Source organism: Syzygium oleosum, unplaced genomic scaffold, assembly GCF_021117445.2.
Source record: "Syzygium oleosum isolate NSW1041296 unplaced genomic scaffold, Sole_v2.1 Sole_v2.13, whole genome shotgun sequence".
NCBI classification, from domain to species: Eukaryota; Viridiplantae; Streptophyta; class Magnoliopsida; order Myrtales; family Myrtaceae; genus Syzygium; species Syzygium oleosum.
The window spans coordinates 3,844,150-3,868,343 of NW_026607497.1; the positions used below are offsets into that span (position 1 = coordinate 3,844,150).

At 39.5% G+C, this 24,194-nt stretch overlaps 2 protein-coding genes across 2 annotated transcripts; one reads left to right on the forward strand and one right to left on the reverse strand.

Annotated features, from left to right (window-relative positions):
* Nucleotides 1-6,109: 6,109 nt before the first annotated feature.
* On the forward strand, nt 6,110-12,465 carry LOC115675042 (microtubule-associated protein TORTIFOLIA1-like). The gene is made up of 7 exons (XM_030597636.2): nt 6,110-6,861; nt 7,326-7,605; nt 8,658-8,849; nt 9,931-10,033; nt 10,129-10,835; nt 10,913-11,800; nt 12,117-12,465. Exons 1-7 carry the CDS (start codon nt 6,401-6,403, stop codon nt 12,312-12,314), a joined length of 2,829 nt encoding a protein of 942 aa, XP_030453496.1. The 5' UTR covers nt 6,110-6,400; the 3' UTR covers nt 12,315-12,465.
* Nucleotides 12,466-13,268: 803 nt separating this feature from the next.
* LOC115675041 (DNA polymerase I A, chloroplastic/mitochondrial-like) lies at nt 13,269-23,736 on the reverse strand. The gene is made up of 12 exons (XM_030597633.2): nt 23,322-23,736; nt 21,664-22,510; nt 21,272-21,460; nt 20,377-21,056; nt 18,811-19,282; nt 17,347-17,442; nt 16,782-16,874; nt 16,483-16,677; nt 15,043-15,135; nt 14,735-14,947; nt 14,511-14,600; nt 13,269-13,976 (listed from the first exon to the last, which is right to left on the reverse strand). The coding sequence occupies exons 1-12, from the start codon at nt 23,480-23,482 to the stop codon at nt 13,812-13,814; spliced, it is 3,294 nt and encodes a 1,097-aa protein (XP_030453493.1). The 5' UTR covers nt 23,483-23,736; the 3' UTR covers nt 13,269-13,811.
* Nucleotides 23,737-24,194: the final 458 nt, after the last annotated feature.

The window sequence follows — 24,194 nt, forward strand, 5'->3', positions numbered from 1 at the left end:
AGCCCAAAAGCGCTTTAAAATTTTGGCCTAAAAAACTTGTATCACATTCGCTTATTCTTCATCAATAACACTTGTGAGGGTAAAAGGAAAATGATACCACTAACGGACAAAATAAAGAAAACATAAGAAATAGCTCACTAGTGAAAAAAGAAAAGAGGGAAAAGAGAGTGGAGAAACAAATCTTCATGGGTAGATGATCCGAAAACTCGAACAAGTTGAATCAACTCCGTTTTACAAAGCCGGCTAAATAATCGAAGCCTCTATTCATCTAATGAAGGAAGTTTTTGGAGTTACGGCAAAAAATTGCAACCTCTATAAATTTTGAATTTTTTTGGTTCAATCTAAGGTTTGTTAAGCTATAATATTTATGGGGAAATGAAAGTTCGAGATTCTGTGGAGTCGTGGTATTTGACGGAAATCGATTTGGAGTTATAGTTCAATCCGAGTGAATTTTTGAAGTTCTACATGCACTATTGGACCAGTTACGAATTTCTGATATCGGTGATGGTTTTTGCCCACCTTTGGCTATCTTTTGAGTTGACGAGACTCGGGCCTTTCTAGTACTTCGAAAGGGTTTTAAATTGACAATAAGTTCACTTGAAACAAAGTTCTATGGAGAAAGTTATAGCGTGAACAAATTGGAAACTTTCACTTATGCTTGGCGTGGTAGAGGGGGCTTGGGAGACCACATCCATCCATTTTTCCTTCTTAACCACAAATAGTGGAAATGGACGGCTTGGATGAGCGATTCTACCATAAGAAAAATGAGAGTGCCACACCAGATAAAAAACATCGTTCGACGTTGTTAGTAATAAAGGCGTAATAGAAAAAGGACAAGATGAGGGGGGCGAGTCTCTACTTCTTCATAGAAAATACCAAATTCTTATTTTTCACTCAAGATTTAAGTTCTTCAAGCTGAATATGGAATTATATTTCTACAAAAAAAAATTAGAAGAAATCATCATCACTGGCAAAGAGAGGATGAATAGTGTCGGATGTGGCATTCACGTCATATAATTATGGCCCTTTAGTTCCACCCATTATTTTGTTAAATAAGCCCAAGCATAAAAACCCTTTTAAATTTTGGTCTTAAAAACTTACACCACTTTCGCTTATTCTTCATTAGTAGCACCGATGGACTAAACAAAGAAAATAGAATAAGGAGCTTGCTTGTGAAAAAGGAAAAGAGGAAAAGGAGAGAGAAGAGACAAGTCTTCACGGGTAGTCGATCCAAACACTCGGACAAGTCGAATCAATTCCGTTTTGCAACGCTGAGTAAGTAATCGAAACTTCTACTCGTCTAATCAAAGGAATTTTTGGAGTTGAGGACAAAAAATTGGGACCTATGTCAATTTATGAATTTCTTTTGGTTCAATCTAAGGTTTGTTAAGCTGTAAAATTTATAGAGAAATGAAAGTTTAGGGTATTGTAGAGTCGTAGTATCTTACGAAAATCGATTTGGAGTTACGGTTTGATCGGAGTGGATTTTCGAAGTAATAGAGCGCTGCTAGACTAGTTACGAATTTCTGATTTCGATGATGGTTTTCAGCCATCTTCGGCCGTTTTTGAGTTGGAAAAGCACAGGATTTCCTAGTACTTTCAAAGGGCTTTATATTGACTATATTCACTTGAAACGGTGTTTATTGGAAGAAGTTATAGCGGACACAAATTCGGAACTATCACTTATGCTTGACGTGGCAGATGGGGCTCGCAAGACCACAGCCGTCCATTTTTCCTTCTTTACCACAGCTGGTGGAAATGGACGATGTAGATCGGTGATTCCACCGAAAGGAAAATGAGAGTGCCACACCAAATAAAAACCCCGTTCGACATTGTTAATAATAAGAGCATAACAAAAAAATGACAACACAGTCGAGAGGGGACCGCGTTTCAAATTTTTTTGAATGCTAAATAGAAAACACCAAATTCTAATTTTTCACTTAATTAGGTTTGAGAACACAGCCTGAATTGGTTCAAGGTGAATAAGGTATTACATCTCTATAAAGAAAATTTGAAGATATCATCATCATTGGCAAAGAGAGGGTGAACAGTATAAAGAGCAAATGCGAGTGGATAACACAAAAATATCGGGCTGTGCTGCAGGCAATTAGAGATGGGGATCTCTTCCACTAAAGAAAGTATTAGAACTCGAAGAGTTGATCAAAGAAGTTCAAGATTCCACGAGAATAAGCGATGTATCTGGCTATTGGGGTCGGATATGGCATTCAATGACACACGTAGTGTAATATATAGCCCATTAGTTTCGCCCATTATTTTGTTAGATAAGCCCAAATCCAAAAGCCCTTTTTAAAATTGGGTTAATATCCAAAAAAATCCTAAACTGGTACGTCTGTGATAAATTTACCCAAAACTAATTTTTTGATTAAAAAAAAAATCAAAACTGGTGTACCTGTGATAAATTTACCCTCCATTGGTTTTTATTAAATTTTACTGTCAAATTACTTAGGTAAATGACACATGGCAGTTGATGAATGTATCAATTTTGAGGTTTTACCCTCCGTTTGTCTCAGGTGTATTAGTTTGTGATTTTTTTATATTAATTTAATTTAATGGAGGGAAAATTTGTCACAAATGTACTAATTTGGGATTTTTGATGGTCAAAATATTAGTTTGGGGTAAAATTATTACAAGTGTACTAGTTTGGGTTTTTGATAGTCAAAAAATTAGTTTGGGGTAAATTTGTCACAGGTGTACTAGCTTGGGGTTTTTCGTGGTATTAACCCTTTAAAATTTTGGCCTTAAAAATTCATACCACTTTTGCTTATTCTATATTAGTAGCACATGTGAGTGTAAAAAGGAGACGAGACCACTTACGGACTAAACAAAGAAAACACAAGAAGAAGCTCGCTTGTGAAGAAGGAAAAGATGAAAAGGAAAGAGGAGAGATAAATCTTCACTGACAGCGAACACGGACACTCAGACAAATCGAATCAACTTTGTTCTACAACGCCGGATAAGTAATCGAAATCACTATTTGTCTAATCAAAAGAATTTTAAAAGTTATGACAAAAAAATTGGGACCTATGTCAATTCTAAATTTTTTGGTTCAATGTAGGGTTTGTTAAGCTGTAAAATTTAAGAGAAAATGAAAGTTTAGAGTGTTGTGGAGCCGTGATATTTGATGGAATTCGATTTGGAGTTACGGTTTGATCAAAGTGAATTTTCGAATTTCTGAGTGCACTCCTGGACCAGTTTCGAATTTCTGATTTCGATGATGGTTTTCACCCATTTTCGGCCGTCTTTTGAGTAGACAAAGCTTAGGATTAACTAGTACTTGGAAAGGGCTTTATATTTACTGCAAGTTCGCTTGAAATAGAGTTCGGTGGAAGAAGTTATAGCACGAATACATTCAGATCTTTTCACTTATGCTTGACGTGGCAAAAGGGCTCCCGAGACCACAGCCGTCCATTTTTCCTTCTAGAGGAATCACACATCGATACTGTCAATTTCCACATATTATGGATCAAATTGCCGAATTGGAAATATTAGGTGCTAATGCAATCCACAAATGTCAATTGGCCCTCTTGAGAAAAATTTTAAAATATCATAACAAGAATGATCGCACATTTGGCTTTGTTTGTTTAACGGAAAATGAATAATTTAAAACACGTTTTCTTAAAAAAAAAAATGATCGGTTGTATCGCTTAAAATAATTGATGAATGGAAAATATTTTCATTATTGACATCAATTTATATCCAAACATTATCATGAACGATAAAAATATTATTCGTTCATTCATTTTTGTAAGCAATACAGGTAATCATTTTTAAGAAAATATTTTTCAAATTATTTATTTTCTGCAAAACAAACAGAATCTTAGAATGCTTTTATTTCGTCGAAAATTCAAGTTTTTGAATATTATATTCTTAAAAACGATGTTTCATAGTTTTTGATGAAAAATATTTTCATCATCAATGAAAAGGTCTAGAAATAAATTTTTATTGATAATGAAATATTTTTATCGTCAACATTGATTGATTTTTTGAGTGATATAAATAATCATTGTTAGGAAAATAATTTCTAAATAATTGATTTTCCTGGGAAATAAATGTATCCTATATGTCGAAAATTTTCTTCTAAGATATTTTTGTCGCAGCTTTCATCTCTATTAAATAATGCCTTCGTCCTACGCAAAAAAAGAAAGATCGATCTGAAGTTATTTCGTAGCGAATTAGTATTAGATTAAAATAACAATTCGAGAACCCTTAGCGAGTTGCGTCACGGTACATAAGTTCATGGGTGATCCACAATGTTTGTGTGGAGTCTATATGAATATTGTAGTTCTTTTAATGTGGTATTTGGTTTGGCAAAAAATGGGTGGAATTTTCTTTCCATGGTATCTAATAAAATTTTTATATATCAGGTATGGAATGAAATGACAGATAAAAGGCATCATACATTTTCAATTCTTGCTTGAAAGTCTGACTTTTCACTTTTAGATAAACAAATGGAGGTGGGCTCGGATTATATTTATATAAATATGTATGTATGTATGTATGTATGTATGTGTATACATTGTGTCGCACGAAATGTACATAGGAAAAGGCTAGAAAAGAACTTGTCAATACGAACAATTCCAACGGCATCTATTGAATATTACAAGTTATCAAGAGTTAGAAAATTTTGTGGAAGCTTGTTGTTCAAAGGGTTAATACCACAAAAAAATCTCAAATTAGTACATCTGTAACAAATGAGAGACGTGTTCTCTGGTGGCTTTTGAGACGAAAATGCAGAGTAATAATTTACATAGAGTAAGCCTAGGATTATAAGGACTTATCCACAAGATCAATTTGCAAAACAACGATTTCTAAACCTCTACTCTTTATTAAAGATATTGATAGCGGTCATCATCAATTTTGGCCTTAAATTGCGATTATTTTTTTTCCATATTATCATAAGATGGTCGTTGCTATAATCAGGCGTTGTGTTGTCCCTTTATTTCTAGGAATAAGTGCATTGGAAATCCTAAAACTTGTTATAAAAGTACAATTACGTAATAAAAATTGTCACGAATATGTAATTGAGTCCTAAAACTTTCAAGAACAATCATGTCCTAAAACTTATCAAATTGGTATAATTAAGTCCTTCCGTTAATTGTACTTTTTGAAAGTTTTAGAACTCGATTGTACTTTCACGACAAATTTTAAGAATTTATTGCACTTTCGTGATAAATTTTATGACTTCCAGCGCAGTTATCCCATATTTCTATTATTTGCTACAAGTAGTCTCATTAAAAAAAAAAATTGGAACCAGACATAAAAAGGGGCTCTACCCTGAAACCAACTTGGAATCGAATCCATCCGTTTTAGGTTAGAATTTTGAACCGACCCACCCCATTGTTTTTGTTTTTTTCTTGCAATTCCTTCTTTAAGGAGATGAGAGTGGCGGAAGAAAAGAAAGAGTGAACTGAGGGCCAGAATTATGATTTCTCATTTTGTAATTGTAAGTATTTTTTTTTTTAATTTTAGTTTTCTCAATTTTTAGAAAGAGATGGGTCAGTAGTGTGGGTTGGGTGTGATTTTGTGCATTTGTCTTAGTTACCTTTTTCTTCACTTCAAGTCGTTAACTTATTATTCTATAAAGCAATTTTCTACTCGAAAATTGGCCAAGTCAATCGAGTTCTCAAGTAAAACCAGGGCGTTCAAGGCTCGATCAACGAACAAGTTCGAACTGAACTCGGCTGGTTCCAGACTTTCGACTCACGAGCCCACCCGATTCTTCTGGAAACCAGCATTGAATCGGATCTAGGCCGGTTCCCAAGTCGGACCGGGACCGTCGCTCACCCCCTGTCATTTCATCCCCTCGACGAGCATGTCCCCGCCCTCTCGTTTTCCATCGTTTGCGCACACGAAAATGGGCCGATCTTCTAAGTTATACAACCAAACCATTAATTGAAGTAAGAGGAGTATACTTTATATTTGGACCGAGCAAAGCAAAGTAGTCCCAGCAACAGCTAATTTCGAAATCGAAATCTTTTGACCCAACGGGGACTTACCCGACCCGAGCCCATTTCAAAGTAAGTAACGTTCACGAGAGACCCGAAAAAAAACCAGATCTCCCTTCTCCATCACAATTCAAAAAACCAAAACAACAAACACAACAAAACACAACAAAAACAGATCTGGTATCGTCGTCTTCCTCCTCCATGTGAGAGCTCTTCTTCAACCTCCTCCTCCTCCTCCTCCTTCAACCCTTCTTCACTCTCACTCCACCTCTCTCTCCCTCTCTATCTCTCTTCCTCTGCATTGTCCTCTCTCTCTCTCTCCCGGTCAGACCTCCTCCTCTCCGTTCCGGCGGCGGCCGAACGGATGCCCCGTCCCCTCTGACGGGTTTTCCCCGACCGATCCGGACCTGCATTTCGTATCTGAACCGCCGCGGATGAGCTCGCTGGGGCTCAAATCCTCCCGCACCCTGCGGCCTCACGCACAGTCCTCGCCGGCGCCGCCGGCGTCCCGATCCTCGTCCTCGGCGGTGGCGGCGGCGGCGGCCAATGCGGGCCCCGGTTCCGGCGCCTCCTCGTCGGTGTCGACGCACCTGGCCATGGTCGAGCTCAAGCAGCGGATCCTCACCTCGCTGTCCAAGCTCGCCGACCGCGACACCCACCAGATCGCCGTCTCCGATCTCGAGTCGACCATCCAGTCCGTCTCCCACGACGCCGTCCCCATGCTCCTCAACTGTCTCTTCGACTCCTGCAACGACTCCAAGCCCTCCGTCAAGAAGGAGTCCGTTCGCTTGGTCACCGTGCTGGCGTCGAGCCACCCAGATTATACATTCAGCCACTTGACCAAAGTCATGGCCCAGCTGAGCCGGCGGCTCAAGGACAGCGATTCTGGCGTCAGGTGCTGTAGGACCAGCTTTTCCTTGTCGAGATCTAGATTGGTTTGGCATTGCATTTTGTTGTTAAATTTCCTATTGCCCGGGATGTGATGTTAGTGGCTTGGATATGTTCCGTGATTACTAAGATTCTGAGCAATGGGGCAAGTAGAATTGCTGAATCTCCGTTTGGGAAGTAAAAAATATAGCTTAAATCTTTCTTGTGCAGAAGATTCAGATTACTTTCTCTAGGAGGAATTTTGTCAAATAACTTAGGGCTGGGGAGCGGCAGACCCTGCCAACCTCTCCAACTTTGAACGCTATTATGAGTTTTGGTGTTCATAGACAAGAACCTATGCATGTAAAGTCAGTTTGCATCATAATTGAGCTTGAATTATGAAATGGATAGAGTGGTGTCTTCCCCTTTTGTGTTGCATCTGTGCTTTTTTTCTTTTTTCAGTCTCCTCCTAAACATGCTCTGTGTTATCAGAGATGCATGTAAGGATGCGGTTGGTGCCTTGTCGGCACAGTACTTGAGAAATGAGGGCATGGTGGGGCTATTCGTGAAGCCGTTGTTCGAGGCGATGGGTGAACAGAGCAAAGGCGTGCAATCTGGTGCGGCATTGTGTCTGGCAAAGGTGGTGGAGTGTGCAGCTGATCCACCTGTGCCTGCATTTCAGAAGATGTGTACCCGGATCTGCAAGCTTCTAAATAACCCTAATTTCTTGGCAAAGGCTGCACTCTTGCCTGTCGTGTCGAATTTGTCACAGGTTTGTACAATGCTGTTGTATTGATTTAACGAACACGTAAACCAAGGGAGTTTCTTCCAATAGATTGCAGTCTGCCCTTCTAGGTACATATTCAACATGCGCTACTTTTTGCCTGTTATTTGCTTCAATGCCATTGATTTTTTTATGGGAGTTATATTTAATAAAAGAATGCGAACTATCTGGCTTGGATTTGTGAGTTCTTACAAATGGAAATAGTCGACAGATGTCTGCTTGTAATTACTGAATTTGACTGATTACCTGATTGGGGTGTAATTTCAATGTCTTAACGCAAGAAATGTAGGGGAAAGAGTTATTTAACTTGGACTGCTAGAAAGGGGAATCCATTTGATTAATCATGGCAGCGGGTGGAAAGTTCCTTACGTTCCTGTTTGGGTGTGATTTTGACCATCCAATTTATCCTTCTGCACGTGATCTACTGGTGCTGCTAGATTTCGTTAGAACATTTACCGATCAGAAATATTGAATCTAATTCTAAAAGGTCAACTATGATTATCATCACTTATATCGAACTCTAAATGGATTTGCATATGTTGGGTTATACTAGCAAAATTCTCCGTAATACTTTATGACAGTGGTATCCATACACATTGCAATGCCTGTCAACAGAAGGAAATGTTATGAAGAATAATATTTGTCTGTCTGAATTGGTGGCTATATTCTGGGATTTAGGCATATGATACCTAAAGCTCTGAAATGAGTCTTTTGTTTAGTGCTTGTTGAATGCAAATGATTGTAATATGCATGCAGCAATGTTCTTGATGTTTCACCAAGTAAACACAAGGAATTAAATACATTCATTCAATTAGCCAGTTATTTAACAGTCTTTTCCTTTTCTTTTTGTCTCTTTTTTTCTCTTTTACTCTTTTAATTGGATTAACCTGTTTTTGTTGCTTCGATGAGTTGACTTCAGTCTCCTTCTAAGTTGGAACTGTTGAAGGAAGTAGGATTTTAGGTCATCTATAAGGGTGTCCTCCTTAGATTTTTCCATAGGAGTAGAATGCAAGATTCTCATATCTAAGAGATTCATGCAGGTTGGGGCTATTGCTCCGCAGAGCATGGAGTCTTTGCTTCAAGGTATTCATGAATGCCTTGGCAGTGCAGATTGGGCAACACGAAAAGCTGCAGCTGATGCTTTGAGTGCCTTGGCATTGCATTCAAGTGACTTGATTACGGATGGAGCTGCTAATACAATATCCGCACTTGAGGGTTGCCGCTTTGACAAGGTAGGTTTATGTTCTCAATTTTTGTCTAAAGCTTAAGACCTTTAGTGCTCTAGTACTCCTTGTGAAAGGTAGGTCATTGAGATACAGAACTTGTTTAGAAGTCTAATTTCATTTGTGCTTACATGAGTATTTTCTTCAATGGGCATCATGGCTGAGCAGGAAATGATGCTGTAGGGATCTGCAGTGGAAGTAGTTTCATTTGGACTTAGAAAGAAGTTTATTGATATAATGTGCATCCATGATGAGCCTATTTCTCTATGTTGTTCTTTCCTTGATTTCTGGTTTCATCCAATTAAATGGTCTCAAAACTGCTACTCCAGTCTACAAGTGTTAGCAGTTTTATCATGTTATCACAACTGGTGCTTCCTTGTACTTTCTATAAGCTAAACCAGAGTGCTGGAGGAGAGTAGGGATCTGAAGTATCATGTCAATGGAAGAATTCCCATGGATATAACTCATGGGCCTCAAATCCATTCTTTCTCCGCTTATCTCTATTCAGACTCTCTAAGCTACTGAGTACTGATAAAAACAAATTGCTAGAAATTTTATGGTTGCCTTCTCAAATAATGTACGTGACAATTAACTAACCTTGCATCTAGTGTTTATCGTCTCATGAAAGATATGGTTATCTTAGTTGTCTGAAGTTCAAATCCATAATTCTTTCAGGTTGACCCCTCAGTAAAGATAACATATTCGATGCTATGATTAGATTATCACAGAGATGGAAGTACAATTTGGGTAATCTGGAACAATGTCTATTGATTAAGAAAGGTATCACTAGAATCCCTAGCTTTTTAGCCAAAGCTGGGTGGTCTAGAGCGGTACTTGACACAATTTGAGTGTTGAACAACACTGTTCTTATTTGATTATGCGAAGGCTCTTGCCTTCAGATTAGTCATTTGTTCCTGCAACTTTGGCTACTGCATGATATGTTGAACAGGCCTCAGTTGTCAAGAGGTTCCAACTTCCAGCTTGTATAAATAGTTCACCAATACTTCAGATGATATGTTGCTCATTGTAGAAGAGATTGTGAACCGTTTGAGTTGCCGTTTTTAATAATGAATATATTAAACTTCTACAGATAAAGCCTGTGAGAGATAGCATGATGGAGGCTTTGCAGTTGTGGAAGAAGAATTTTGGTAAAGGAGATGGAGGTTCTGATGACCAAAAGTCTGTTTCTCATGGTACAGAAACTTGGAAGGCTACTTAGATGCATTACTTGTTCAATTCCGGTATTTATTTTCTTAGTGAATGATCTGATTTACTCTTTATTTTTCAGAGAGCGATAATCCTGACTCAATCGAGATGTTAGAGAAAAATGACCGGAAAAATCTGAACCCTTGCGAGAAAAAAGAGCCATCTCTGAAGGATTCTTCTAACAGTACTTCTCCGACTGCCGACTCTAAGGCCAAAGGGTGTAGCATTCAAGACAAAGCAGTTGTCATATTGAAGAAGAAGGCACCTGCTTTAACTGATAAAGACCTTAATCCAGAATTTTTTCAGAAACTGGAGACACAAGGTTCTACTGATTTACCTGTAGAGGTAGTCGTACCCCGCAGATATCTTAATTCTTCAAATAGTAATAATGAGGATGGATCGGGGGAAAATGGCATAGATGTAAAAGGAAGGATGAATCGCTCGGGTAACAATCAGTCGGATGAATTTCATGGATCTTCTAACGAGAGATATCGTAACATTGACAGAGGAATGGCTAGTATGTATTCAAAGCAAAGAGATGACGATGAACCTGCACGTGACCGATGGCCCAATGACAGGATAAATGGAAAAGATTCCAGAATGAGAGCTTTAGATGATGATAAGATTGAAATGAGTCAGAGGGACTCATATTCAGACCGACCAGCTTTTGCCAGACCTGATGGTCAGTCTGAAGGATCAATGGTCAGTAATAAAGGAAACTGGATGGGCATCCAAAGGCAGTTGCTGCAGTTGGAGAGGCAACAAGCTCATCTCATGAGTATGCTGCAGGCATGTCTGCTACCAAACTTAGAAAAGTATATCTTGTGCCGATCCTTTTATTGATGTCTTGTTTTTCTGCATTGCAGGAATTTATGGGTGGATCACATAATAGCATGGTGACTCTAGAGAACAGAGTCAGAGGTCTTGAAAGGGTTGTGGAGGACATGGCACGAGATTTGTCAATATCATCAGGTAGGAGAGGTTCTACATTTTCGTTGGGGTTCGAGGGAGCATCTGGTCGGCCTTTAGGGAAACTTAATGGCTTTGCTGACTACCCAAGCGCGAAATTCGGACGGGGTGGTGATGGTCGGATATCTCTGGGAGAAAGATATGCTCAATCTGAAGGAACTAATTCAAGCATCAGGGGAAGAAATCCATTATGGAGATCTGATGTACCTGAGAATTGGGATTTTCCTCCATTGAGTAGTTCCAAAAGCGGGCAAAACGGCTCAAGAAGAGCTCTTGGTGGTGGATCCTCTGACAGTAGAATGTCTAAAGCCGACCTTGAAGGTGAAAATGTAGGCAGCAGGAGAGCTTGGGATAAAGGTGCTGGACCAGTTAGGCATGGTGAAGGGCCTTCCGCCAGAAGTGTCTGGCAAGCTTCAAAAGATGAAGCTACACTTGAAGCAATTCGAGTAGCTGGGGAGGATGGTGGAATTTCTCGCACAGCGAGAGTGGCTATCCCTGAGCTTACTGCAGAAGCTATTGGAGATGAAAATGCCAGGCAAGAGCGGGACCCTATCTGGGCTGCTTGGAGTAATGCAGTGGATGCCCTTCAAGTTGGTGATACTGATTCCGCGTATGCAGAAGTTCTCTCCACCGGGGATGATTTCTTACTTGTAAAGCTGATGGATAGATCAGGACCTGTTATCGATCAACTCTCCATTGAAGTAGCAAGTGAGGTACTTCATGCCATTGCACAGTTTCTTCCAGAGCAGAACTTGTTCGACAATTGTTTATTATGGATACAACAGGTAATTCCTGCGACTCTCGGGATGTTATCATCTTCTTTCTTCATATAGATGATGTCTATACTGAGAAGATGTCCTTGGTGATATCTTTTTCTTTAATTTCCACTCTCCAGTAACCTCTTTTGCTAAGATATCTTCGTATCTGATAAGAACTGGGATTTGCTTCAAAGCTGTAATATGACCGCTGTTTTTCTCTTTTAGCAACTTGTGCTGTTTCTCGGATCCTATGATCTTTCTTGCAGAAATGTCACAGTTTTTGTAATTATTTTCCACTCAATGCCCTGCCATATCAACTAAGACTTTAATGTGTATGCTCCAGGTGTTGGAGATGGTGTTGGAGAATGGACCCAACAGTGTGGATATTCCCATGGAGGTCAAGAAAGAGCTATTGTTGAACTTACACGAGACATCCTCAACTTTGGACCCCTCAGACGAATGGGAAGGAGCGACACCTGAACAGCTTCTATTGCAGCTGGCATCTGCATGGGAAATTGATCTGCAACACCATGATAAATAGCCATTGATGTTGTAAACCAAGGTATTGAATTTTGTTTCTTGATGTTTAGGTCATCTATACATAGATCATTGAAAACATACGGCTTGGAAATTATCAGGAATGTATTTCAATTACATCTTTGTGACGGGAATGTACTCATGCAGTTCTCCAACACAGTTTCGACAGATGCCGAAGTTGCGTTTATACTCTTTGAAATTAAATCAAATGCCATATCCGTAGGGATCACGAGTCGCAACTCCTATAATCCAAGTAGTTCATATCTGTGCCCAGTGAAGCAAAGATTTGCTCCCATCTAAAAAGCAGGTGGATGTAATGCTCACTCATGCAAAGTTTCTTTCTAAAATTTTTTCATGTAGTTTCTCGCTTTGATTTCAGTATTGTCTCAGTTGGCTCTTGCAGTATTATGCTCTATCAACTTGCCATGTGCATCTTCTTTCGAGAGTTCTATGATTTTTCCCTCCCCTTTTGAATATGGTTTGAGAATGTCATATATTGAGACTCATCTTATTGCCAAGAGTTCCAATCTAAATAAAATATCTACTCAACTAGCTGCATCATACGATGCTTAACGGTGGACATTTTTTCTTATCAATTAGAGAATCGAAAAAGAATTGTCAAAAATCTTCCAGAATTGGTCTACATAAGCATTTTACACCGGAGTTTATGCAAGAACTTTACTCCGGGCAATTTGCAGTTCCACAGTCTTACATTAAATCAACTTCACTTACCCCCACAATGTGCAAGGAAATTAAGTAAAATTATTAGATAGGAACAAATGAATTTGAAAATAAGTTGACCTCCCTCCAAATCCTTGCAGACCAGCATTGGTAATGTTGCACTAGTTCGATCTTCACGCGCGGGCTAGTTTGGCCTCGTTCACACAGAATTCCAACTATTGACAACTTCAAATCTTATGATTTAAGCAAAGAGTGCATCTTGTGGCACGGGACCAAATAATGAACATTCCCACGAGGGAGAAAATTTACTGGAATAGCAGTGAGTCTGACATGACCGGCCCCAAATAGCAAATCTGTCCGATGATTATAGCAAAATACAAGCCCCAGAAAGGAAGGAGAGAAACATAATTAACCACAAGGCTGGACTTTTGAATGATTGGGCTTGTCGCCTGCATTCACTCCCATGGTTAAGCAATGGAGCGCGCGTGAGCAAGAAAGAGAGGGGGAGGGAGCACTTATATACAACTACAGACACTCTTTCCGGGCATTCCATTCCCGTTGATCTTCACCTTGGTCATAAGAATCAACTACTAGCTCTTTCCGCTTTTCCACGATCAAAAGATGGCTTGATCAATATAAGCTGCGACTAGAAGACTCGCCAATGCAATGTGTACCTGGTCACTGATCAAATTACCTGGAATGGCTTGGCATGTCCGGGGCACCAGGAAGGGAGAAGATTGAGCCGGGAGCAATTCCATCTCAAGGTGTGAAAAGAAGGAATAAATCTTTTCAACCAGTTTCAATAACACCTGTCTGACACCTACTTAGCAGCATACCAATTTTGAGCACATTTGGCATCGACAGCCAAGTCAACCTTAAGGATATTCACACCCTCGAAGAAGGGTTTGGACATGCACTCAACAACTATGGCCTTTGCAACCTCAGCCGATTCTGTTGGTCCTTCTAGAATCACCTCATCATGAACCTGAAGAGAGGAGGGAAAAATGAAAAAGCAGCAGGTGTAGGGACTACTTGAGCTTCAAAGTGACTTTTACTTAAACACCGATAACTTATTAAGAAAAATCTTGTTTAATGTTCATCAATAACCATGGCAACAGCACATGTACAGTAACCAATTATAACAGCATTACTCTTCATTAAATGATGCTTAATATGCCCTACCAGACGATAAGAGACGATTATAGAGAATCTCAACAACTCAGTGAAAGGTTGGTCCAGTAACTGCAACAGCAGCAATGTATAGCATAATCACCATAAAATATTTATTCAGGAAAAAAATATTGGTCGAGGAAAAATCCAGTGAACGATTGGAAAATCCAAAAGAGATCAGAAAGTGAAAAAAGGCAACAAAGAAGCAGCCAAGAAGAGGATGCCATTATTTGTCTTTAGAAAATGCATCACAGAGCACAGAGGAAAAACACTTGAACAGAACAGAACAGAACAGATTACAAACAGAAAAGCATAGGAAGTTTAGAGAGGATGAAACCAAGAGGTAGACCTGTAAAAGCAGCCTCCATCCAAGATCTTTTAACTGTTTATTGTTTGTTATTTGTAACATGGCGCACATGGCAACATCAGCAGCACTACCCTGTGACATTCACCTTCAATAATTAATGAGAGAGAGAGAGAGAGAGAGAGAGAGAGAGAGAGAGAGAGAGAGAGAGAGAGAGAGAGAATGTTAGGAACAGATCACAAAGAAGAGCACAAAAACACTAGCAGAACCTGCACTGGTGTATTGATTGCAGCTCGTTCAATGTGGTTTCTATGAGCACGAGAGGCATGAGCAAGTGATGGGAACTGGCGGGCCCGACCAAGCAAAGTGTGTACGCGTCCAGTTTTTCTAGCTTCTTCTTTACGTTTTTCTTGCCAATTGAGCACCTCTCTTCTTTCCTTGTACCAGAGATCAACTGTTTCCTTAGCTTCATCTACAGAGACCTGAAAGAAAGGTAATGATCTCATGAGATAGAGGTAAGTTCATCTAAAATCAAAGTTAAACATCTTGCGAAAATTATTATGTATGGCACTGATACCTTCCAATCCCGTGCAAGTCCGACAGGAGTTTTCCCATATGCAATGGAAAAGTTGAGCATTTTAGCTTTTCTTCTGTCGGAAGCAAAAGCATCCTGATATGCAGATTGCAAGAACAAGATAATGATAGAATTAGCAAACCCCTATTGGAATAGCCTACCACAGCTACCTCAAATATACAGCACTACAATCATGACGTAAGTCATCCAGAAGATCAGTGTCCCCACATAATAAAAGTGACTTGTCCTTTGCCAACTATTTAATATATAACTAAGCTAATTAATATAGTATGGGTAAAAGGCTCCCGCTTTGTAATAAAAAAAAATCATTTGCATGGGCACTACATCGTGGCAGCCCACAAACATTAATCGCCACGAAGCATTTCTCACGGCAACCATAATCAACAGCCATCCCCCATGGTTCCATGGTAATCCCAAGGAAGAAATTTCAAAGGTTGGTCTGAGAATGGTCTAGAATCTTGTCATGTTCCATAGTACAAGTACACTAACACGTGAAATTGAAACGAAGCAAAGCAATAAATTCATTCGCATATTGTCCACATGCATCTACCTTTAATTTGTTCCCTATTTTATTTTATTTTTCCATTTCATTAATGTCAGCTATAGCAGCACCAAGCTTCACCCCTTCATAAGAGCAGAAATAATAGAGACAGAAATCGTCAAGTCCTTTTCCATTTCTTCTTGAAAGAAAAGCTTCCTCTTCACATGGATGCACATAGACAGAGTTACACAATGTCTCATTCTCTCTGTCCCATTATCTTAACATCTGATCTCTATACGCCGTGCAAAGTTATAAGCACAATAGAATGTAAGAACCATTGGTAGTCCAAAGACCTTCGATGCAAACAGCACACAAGCTCCACTAGAGCAAAGTCAATCTCATGTCTGCAGAAGGATGCATTAAAACCTAGTGTCTCAAGTTAAACCCAATTCAATGAGGCACTGCTTACTGGCCTTCACATAATTACTGTTGCGGAATTTCATTGCTATATGCTACCTAAAATCCAAGGTTAAAGGAGCCTACAGTCTCCCCTTAGCATTTGGAAGATGTAGTCTAGACACTTCCATGTGATTATTTCCGAAAAGTCACCACAATATTATGCAAGTAAACAAAAACAAATGCAGCAATTATGGACATGGAGGACTGCACATCTATAAAAGACTGGAATCAGGACAGCCAGAGCTTCACACTTGATGTTTGAACACTTAGTGAGTATCGCGCTATAATCCTACATTTTACTAGACCCTGGAGAAACTTAAATCTCATCTCTGGCGGCAGAGTTTGGAAAGTCTGGTAACCTGACCAGCAACATAACAGCCAAACTTTGAAGGGGCCAACAATATTGACAAGTCCATCAACTTACGCAATTACATACGATTAAGCTTCAAAAATATTACCGACAGGAAGAAAATTTTGTTTACCTTTAGGAGTGGAACTGGGGGTTTATCTTCACCAGGTTGGGGATGCCACTCAAGAATTACTTCGTTCTTTTCAATTGCTTCACGAATATGTTGGTACATATTCATTGCAGTTCTTGAGTGGAAATCACCGCCAGCTCTGAATGCATCCAACATGCTCTTACAATCAGCAAGGTGTGCAAGAATTCTAAGTTCCAGCTGCAATTAAACTGAAGACTTAAAGCCGGCACAAAAATCCCATAAATGAGAACTCCCAGTTGGTGTGTGAAAGTCCACCAAGAATGCAACCACTAAAACAATACCTGTCCATAGTCAGCAACAATAAGTGAGTGCCCAGGTTTAGCAATGAAAGCCTGACGGATCTTGTACCTATCCTTCTCCAAAGCCGGTTGATTCTGACTTACATAAAGGAGAAAAGCAAGTATTGTGAGCAACAGCAGACCTTTATATACTAATTTAATAAATTTATTATGCCCTCAAATCCTTTCATACAAAGTGGGATGCAAAAGATAGCCTAATTTTATTTTTCTTATGAAATAGGACATTCTTCATCAAACACAACTTAGCACTTAAGAAGTATCTTCATTGTAAATACTACACTTGCAAACATACAACCAGACAATATGTAAAGGATCTTACACACAGAAAAATATCTAACTAGACAATCTCTAAGGATTTAGCATTTACTGCATAAATAAGCAAACAGAAACCACTCATGAGATTCAAGGAAGCCTTATTTTGACATTTTCCTGGTCAACCAGCAACCGAGTGCAAAGCAGCCTCTTACTCCAAAATCTAGGGTCATGCACTGTGCAAACAGTCTTAAAGACAGGCTATCGAATTGAAAAAAACAAAAGAAAACAAAACCTGCAAATTAGGCCTCCTAGCTGACAAACGCCCGGTTTCTGTATTGATATTCAATGAACAATGTACACGTCCATCCTTCCCCGAGACGTTATTTCCCTGAAATGGATACAGATACATAGGAATAAGCGATTATCAAGGGGAAGGATTAAGAATTATCAGGGTACATCCAAGTAGTAGAGGCTGTCAGGAATTGTTCTCAGAAATTTATCATAGGAAAGATAATTTTCTGGAGCAAAAGACAAAATATTCACTTGTTTGCTCGTTTGTACAGAGAGATTTGAGAATTCATAGCATACCATAACTACGGCCCTTGAGAAAGTTTTCTCAATATTGTCAAAGCAACTGAGTTGGAAAAATTGTAAAGTGTTAATAAAATGAAATAAACAAAACGAAGCACTTCCGAAAATAGTTTGCAAGCAAGCCCACACTTTGGTGCTTATGTAAAAATAAAATTTCCCGATGAAAGTTTCCCGTGTTTTGTATAACAAAGACACACTTGTCATGCTCTGCTTCTCACCCAATCAATTACAACTAAAAACCATCTTTAAGTTTCCTACTTGTAGCGAATATTTGAATGATGATAGCGTGTAATACTTTTCACAAACAAAGATCCCTTATTTCCTGAAGGAGTAATGCCAAGTACTAAGATAAATACATAAAACTGGTCCAACAAATACACGCGAGCATTTAAACAATTAACTCATATTCAACACACAATAAAAATCAGCCAGAGTGTTTAGTATATCAATTCTGTCAACCAGTTCAAGTATATCTAACATATTTCTTCCTAAAGTCAGCAGCTCCAAAGAAAGCCCCACATGACCCTCACGATTCTATGGATGGCTATTATTAACTCTACAGAAAGGATGGGCTGATTTTAGTCTCAACATAGGGGTTTTTTCCTTATACACGGCAGTTCTACCTCGATTGGTATCAAGTTTATTTGTTTAATTAAATTCAACAAATCAGTTTTATGAAATTGGTCATTCAGAAATGACATACATTACAACGGACGACGAACCATATTTTGATGTCATATACATTGGTAGTTAGTGGATGCATGAAAGGTCATTTCTTTTCAAAATATTCAGAGAGAAAAAAGAACAAGTACCTTGACACCTGCCAAATCGACAAACTCAGATTTCAAGTAGGTTCAAAGTTCAAAAAATTGGGAAATGGGGGTCCACAAGGTAGGTTCTAATTTAATGCAAATACTCTAACCTCAAAATCCACATACCCCTAGCACCCACCAAATCCAGTTATTTTATCAAGCGCACTGCTGGAAACATAGGCTCTGTTTGCCTAGATGAAGTAAGCATAAAACATGCCAAAGAACACATTGTGGTGTGTCGGTGAGATCTACTAGTTTTGTACAACGTTACACTGGTCATTCATACTCATAATCATTAGAATGCGGCCAGTTAACTAATTAGAAGAAAGTAAGATTTGCAAGAGTGGGAATACCTGCAGGGGGAGAATAAAATTGGATATGAGAGAGTCAATAGAGCACACTTCACATAGAGCAGCAATGGCATGGCATGCTTCCCTTCCTTCGTCTTCATTATGAAAGGCACCAAAAGCTGTTCCGTAAGCTGAAGTGTCTATGTTCCTACTGGCAGTTGATCCTTGAACTCCCAAAGCTTCACCAGTTTCCAATTGAGAGATATCTTCCCCATCAACCCCCAACTCCAGGTTAGAAAAGTCATCTGTGAAGTCATATTCTGCAGAAACTTTCCCAGCCAAATTTTTTAAAGCATCCCCACTCACTGAGGGCCAACCGCTTGGTGTGTAGATCTCAGCTGGCAATTGAACACCAATGCTGCACAGTGTTATATTTCGATATTTTAAGGGATTTTTCTTGCCTTCCTCCATGAATCCATCAACATTTGGAACTTTGAAAACTTTCTCAACATCTAGACACTGGTTGGGGTTCTTCCTGCCACAGGAAATTAATGAATCCTTTATTCGCACAAATGACAAATGAAACTCGTATAAAGAAGTCTTCAAAATTATCCATCCAAGACATAAGGGAAATCAAAACTTTTCTCATTCAATTCGTAGAATAACAAATTTACTAAAAGAAGGAAACAATTGCACATGCAAAGATAAGCAATCGTCAAGGACAAGAGGAACTGAAAATAAATTTAACAAAGTGCATACAGATCCAATGACATTGATGATCGGTCCAATTGCATTCAAAGTGTTCGTGAGAAGAGCAGTGAATGCTGTAGAGAAGTTGGAAAACCTAATTGTCCCGTAAGTAGATGCCTAACTGTCAGAAACTTTGGACTTATCTAGAAAAGATTTGGAAAAGTATCTAAAGATGTCTAGATTTAGCATTCTTATCAGACAATGTGTAATACTGTCAAGTAGACATCTAATAGACCAGATAACCAATGAAAATTGCATCTTTTTAGTTAGATGTTGTTGTTCATCTCGCACTCCAAAAGTTTTGCCCAAAGAACGCATTTAGTAGGGAATTTAAGGAAACTCAATGGCGGCTACTCGCATAAGATCAGTTCACAACTTATACCTCAATGATGGGCCTCCTATCCAAAGGCGGAGCTAGTGTGGAAACTTAGCAGGAGCAGTGTCTAAAATGTTTATTAGCTTTAAAATCACAATGAGATGAATTGACATATAGTTAATAAGAATATAAAAACTTGGTGTGGGCAGGGGCAAACCCCTAGCTCCGTGGCTACTCCAATCAATGATGGGCCTCCTATCCAAAGGCGAGCTAGGGTGGATATTTAGCAGATTCAATTTCTAAATTGTTTATTAGCTTAAAAATCACTATGAGATTAATTGACATATAGTTTATAAGAATATAAGAACTTGGTGGGGGCAGGGGCAACCCCCTAGCTCCGTGGCTACTCCAATCAATGACATAAAGAATGGAAAAACCTACTAAAAGACAGATTTAGGGACAAAATAACAGCTTATCGATATCTCAGTAGTTATAAGAGACTAAGTACTGAACTTTCTAGCAGAAGTTAATTGCTCTTTCTAGAGAACAAGCAAAAGTCTCACCTGTTAAGAGTTCCCCCAAAGAGTAGCTGCCTTAGTTGAGCGTCACTTCCCACATTCATGTACTTGGCATCTTCACAATACTTGGATGCCCATTTGCGAAACCTATCAGCAGCAACTTCTTGCTCTGCTTTGGCTACCTTTTCTATCTCAGCTAGATATGCTCGATCAACCAACATTCCCTCAGCCTCCATTTTGACTAAAATCTCACCAAATGGCCGCCAGTATTCATTGTAGAAGTCGAGCATTGATTTCTGAGAAAATGGTTTACCATCAAATCTCCATGACATTCTTTGTAATTTTCTTTTTAAGCTCTCAAAAAGTCTAAGCGTACTCATGGCATCCAATGCAGAGTAGCATATCCACAGTTCCCGCTCTTCCCTCTGTAATTCTTCTACAGGGGGTATGGTGGTCATTTTACCTTCGGATCCATCTTTCTTCACCTTGTTCCTGCCGAATATGGTTTTCATTGATACTTTGCCAATCAACTCTTTCTCATTACCCAGTTCTGCATCAGATATGACCCTTTGGTCGCCTGTTAGTGCTTCGAGAGAATACCCACCCTCTGTCCTTCTTGATGAATTCCAAAGGCGTGCCATATGCATTGTATCCGCATGAAATCCAGAAACCTTAATTCCATAATTCTCAATAACATGATTATCGAAGCTGTAGTTATGCCATACCTACAGAAGGAATTCTTAGACAATCGTTTCAGAAATAATACACCCAAAATGCCAATGATGAAACAAATGAGACTGATGAAGAGAAAAGTTTTAAATAAATTGTAATACTCTCATCTGCCCAAAATAATTACGGTGGAAGATAAGTAGGGGAAAGAGAGAAAGAGAGATAATAAATCGCATATATGTCCAAGTATATTTTGTACATATTTGTTTACCTTTTTAATGTCTGGATCTTTAAAAAAAGCTTCAAACTCAAGCAAAAGTTCCTTCCCACCATCAAGAACGTCGACCCAGATACAGGATTTTCCATTGCCAAAATCAGCCTGAGGTCCAGAGTATATACTGAAACATATCATCTCTCCATGATCAACTGGTGTTACCTGCTTGACCTCAATATTAGCTACCTGCATAAACATCAAAGAAAGCTTACAAATGATTACGATGGATAATACTTACAAAGCAGTTCAGCATGCACAGATTTACTTGCAAGTAATAAATGCTTTGGTCCATAGCGGGAAAACGAACGAGAGCTTCTCTATGCTCAGCTAAGTAGGAGGAATGGGAAACAATAACAAAAGAAGACATAACAATGAATAACCACACCAACCTCTGTGTCACAGGCATGTACTAGATGCTTGTACTGATTTGTTAGCTTCCTCACAACTTCTTTCGCAACGGACTTGTCATTAACAATCAGAACTTTCCCATATATGCTTCTGAGCTTCGCCTTTCTCTCTTCATTTACTTCAGTTGCATCAACGGATTTAACTTCCTTTGTTTTGGAACTCGTTACATCCACTGTAGCTGCATCGACGGATTTCTCTCCATTTATTTCAGAAACCTCAAGATTCTTCTCATCAATATTTTCCCTTGACTTAGGTGATGGGGAAAATTGATGGGAAGTCTTCAAAGTTCCTGAAGAAATGGTTTGAGGGATATCGAATTGCAGATCATGATTGAATGAATCAGGCAGTACAAGATCCTGTGCCTTTTCATGGGTATCCACTCCCTCAGTGACAACTTCAGAAAATGGGACAGCAGTTGCAGCACGTGTGTTAAGAATGTTATGAGCATTCATTGTGGACCTACTTTTACTCTCTTCATAGCGATGGCGATCGACGTGAAGGAAATTGTACTTGCTACCATCCCCATCAAGTGGCATTCTTATGGTTTCCGGGCCCCCATGTGAGTTGTCATTACACATATGTCCCTTATGTCCATAACCATGCTTTGAATTACGTAGACTTTCAGTAGCTCCCTTCCACCCGCTAGAGAAATTCGAAGAACTTGTGTTCTTATAATCAATCGAGTGACTCGTTGGATTAATTACCATCCTAGCTGAAGAACTAGAATTATATTTATAGCGTTTGCTTTCACCAGAAGTTGCAGAACCATCAAGCAAGCTGCTTCTAGAAGTGGTGTCTCCAGCACTTTGTATTTGGCAAAACTCCCCCCTGCCAAGAATTACAACATCAATCTCTGAACAAGAAATATGACTGGAAAAAGAAAAAGTTAAGACCAAATGGTTTATCAATTGGGTGGCTTGAGCACATTGACGTTGTAGGCAAGTTAGATTATAGAGCCTCTAGTCACCAACGCAAATATATTCATGCATAAGTGCCAGAAAAATCCCTACCTTCTGTCATCCAGATTTTCCTTCTCTTATTACGGTCCCTTCAAAATTTCTTATTTCTTCTTTTTTATTGCTTGACTAGCAAAGCAGCTAGGTTATAGTTATCGAGAAGACACAACTTAATTACCAATCCACCTGGATGACTGCTCCAAAGCATGTCCTCAAAAGTTCTCCTGCCCGCCTAAAATACTTTAAATACTCTAGCATCCCACTCAAGATTGCACAAGCCAACTTGTAGTATGGATACAAAAAGGAGAATGCAGATACACAATTTCCTCCCGCATAACTCTACTTCGCCCCGAGAACCTCAACTCCAACAGCACACCAAGAACTGCATTGTCCTATTATCCTAAAATTTCCAGGCAAAAAATCGCCAAAAAACTACACTGCGTACGCGCGAGTGAACTAGTTGCAAGCCGGTAAAGAACAACAACAGCAACTATAAGATGACAACCCAGCATACACCTAAGTGCCAGTGCCGAACACACACATGCACACAAAGACACGAACTTCACTTACAGAGACACAAAATACTGGCCTTTCAGCTATCCAATCAGCTACAAGTACAGCGGAAACAAACAGCCAAGCAGAACATCTCACAACAGAGGACAAATCGAAAGAAAAGCAGAGACCTTTGAACCGACTCGGCGCTGATCCAGAGCAAACGAGGAGCGGGCGACCCCCTCCTGAGCAAGAACCGGGGGCGGCGGGACCGCAGCAAGGAGAGGGAAGATGGGCAGTACGGCCCCAAAGGAGCGTTCTGCGCGGCGGTGGAGGATATTCCCATGGCCATCGCCTCCGCGACTCTGCCGAGCTTACCAGCGCAAGGAGCCGTCTTGGCAGTCTTGAAAAACTTACAGAGGCAGCTGAAAGGATGGAGCGAGGCGTCCTTCGAGGGGGCTTTTCGGTCAAGAGCGTTGGGCAAGTGGGTCCGCGACTGAAGCAGAGGCGCCGAGTGTGGCCATGGAGCTGGAGCAGAGAAGAGAGCACAGAGAGAGAAAGGGCTAAACCCTTCTTCTTCTTTTTGTGGTTTTTGGAGAGAGAGAGAAGACCAAAACGTCGATGTTTTAACGGACAATATTCTGGTTGGCAAAATTTCTGCCTCCGTTTTTAGGTAGTTTCCCATAATCAGGGCCGAAACATCCGTCAATTTACAGTCTGGCCACTTCGAGCCGTCCGCAGCATATGGACAGAGGTTTGACAGGAATGAAGGTCAACTTGACAGTTCTCATCTCACCAAGAAAAAATTAAAAGAAAAACACTTTAAGACCGAAGAATACTCAAGTCTAGCTCGATCATTTTGGAGTTCTAAACATGCACGCGATGAATAATCAGCCTCGTTGAATCCGAAACATTACTGTTGTCGACCAACTCACTTGCTTAAATCGACTCTAATTTAAGTACTTATCAAAATAAAATGAACAAAATAAAGATTTCGAAACTTGTAACGAAAATGTAATCAAACCGTAAAACTTTTTTAAAAAAGCATAATCAAGTATTCCATT

Excerpts from the sequence above, each read along its gene's own strand:
- LOC115675042 (XM_030597636.2), top strand. The coding sequence starts at position 6,401 with ATGAGCTCGCTGGGGCTCAAATCCTCCCGCACCCTGCGGCCTCACGCA. Across the intron at positions 6,862-7,325 it reads GACAGCGATTCTGGCGTCAG|AGATGCATGTAAGGATGCGG; the intron begins GTGCTGTAGGAC and ends CTGTGTTATCAG. Across the intron at positions 8,850-9,930 it reads AGGGTTGCCGCTTTGACAAG|ATAAAGCCTGTGAGAGATAG; the intron begins GTAGGTTTATGT and ends AAACTTCTACAG.
- LOC115675041 (XM_030597633.2), bottom strand. The coding sequence starts at position 23,482 with ATGGCCATGGGAATATCCTCCACCGCCGCGCAGAACGCTCCTTTGGGG. Across the intron at positions 19,283-20,376 it reads TTTGGGGGAACTCTTAACAG|GAAGAACCCCAACCAGTGTC; the intron begins GTGAGACTTTTG and ends TTCCTGTGGCAG. Across the intron at positions 14,948-15,042 it reads GACTTGCACGGGATTGGAAG|GTCTCTGTAGATGAAGCTAA; the intron begins GTATCAGTGCCA and ends CCTTTCTTTCAG.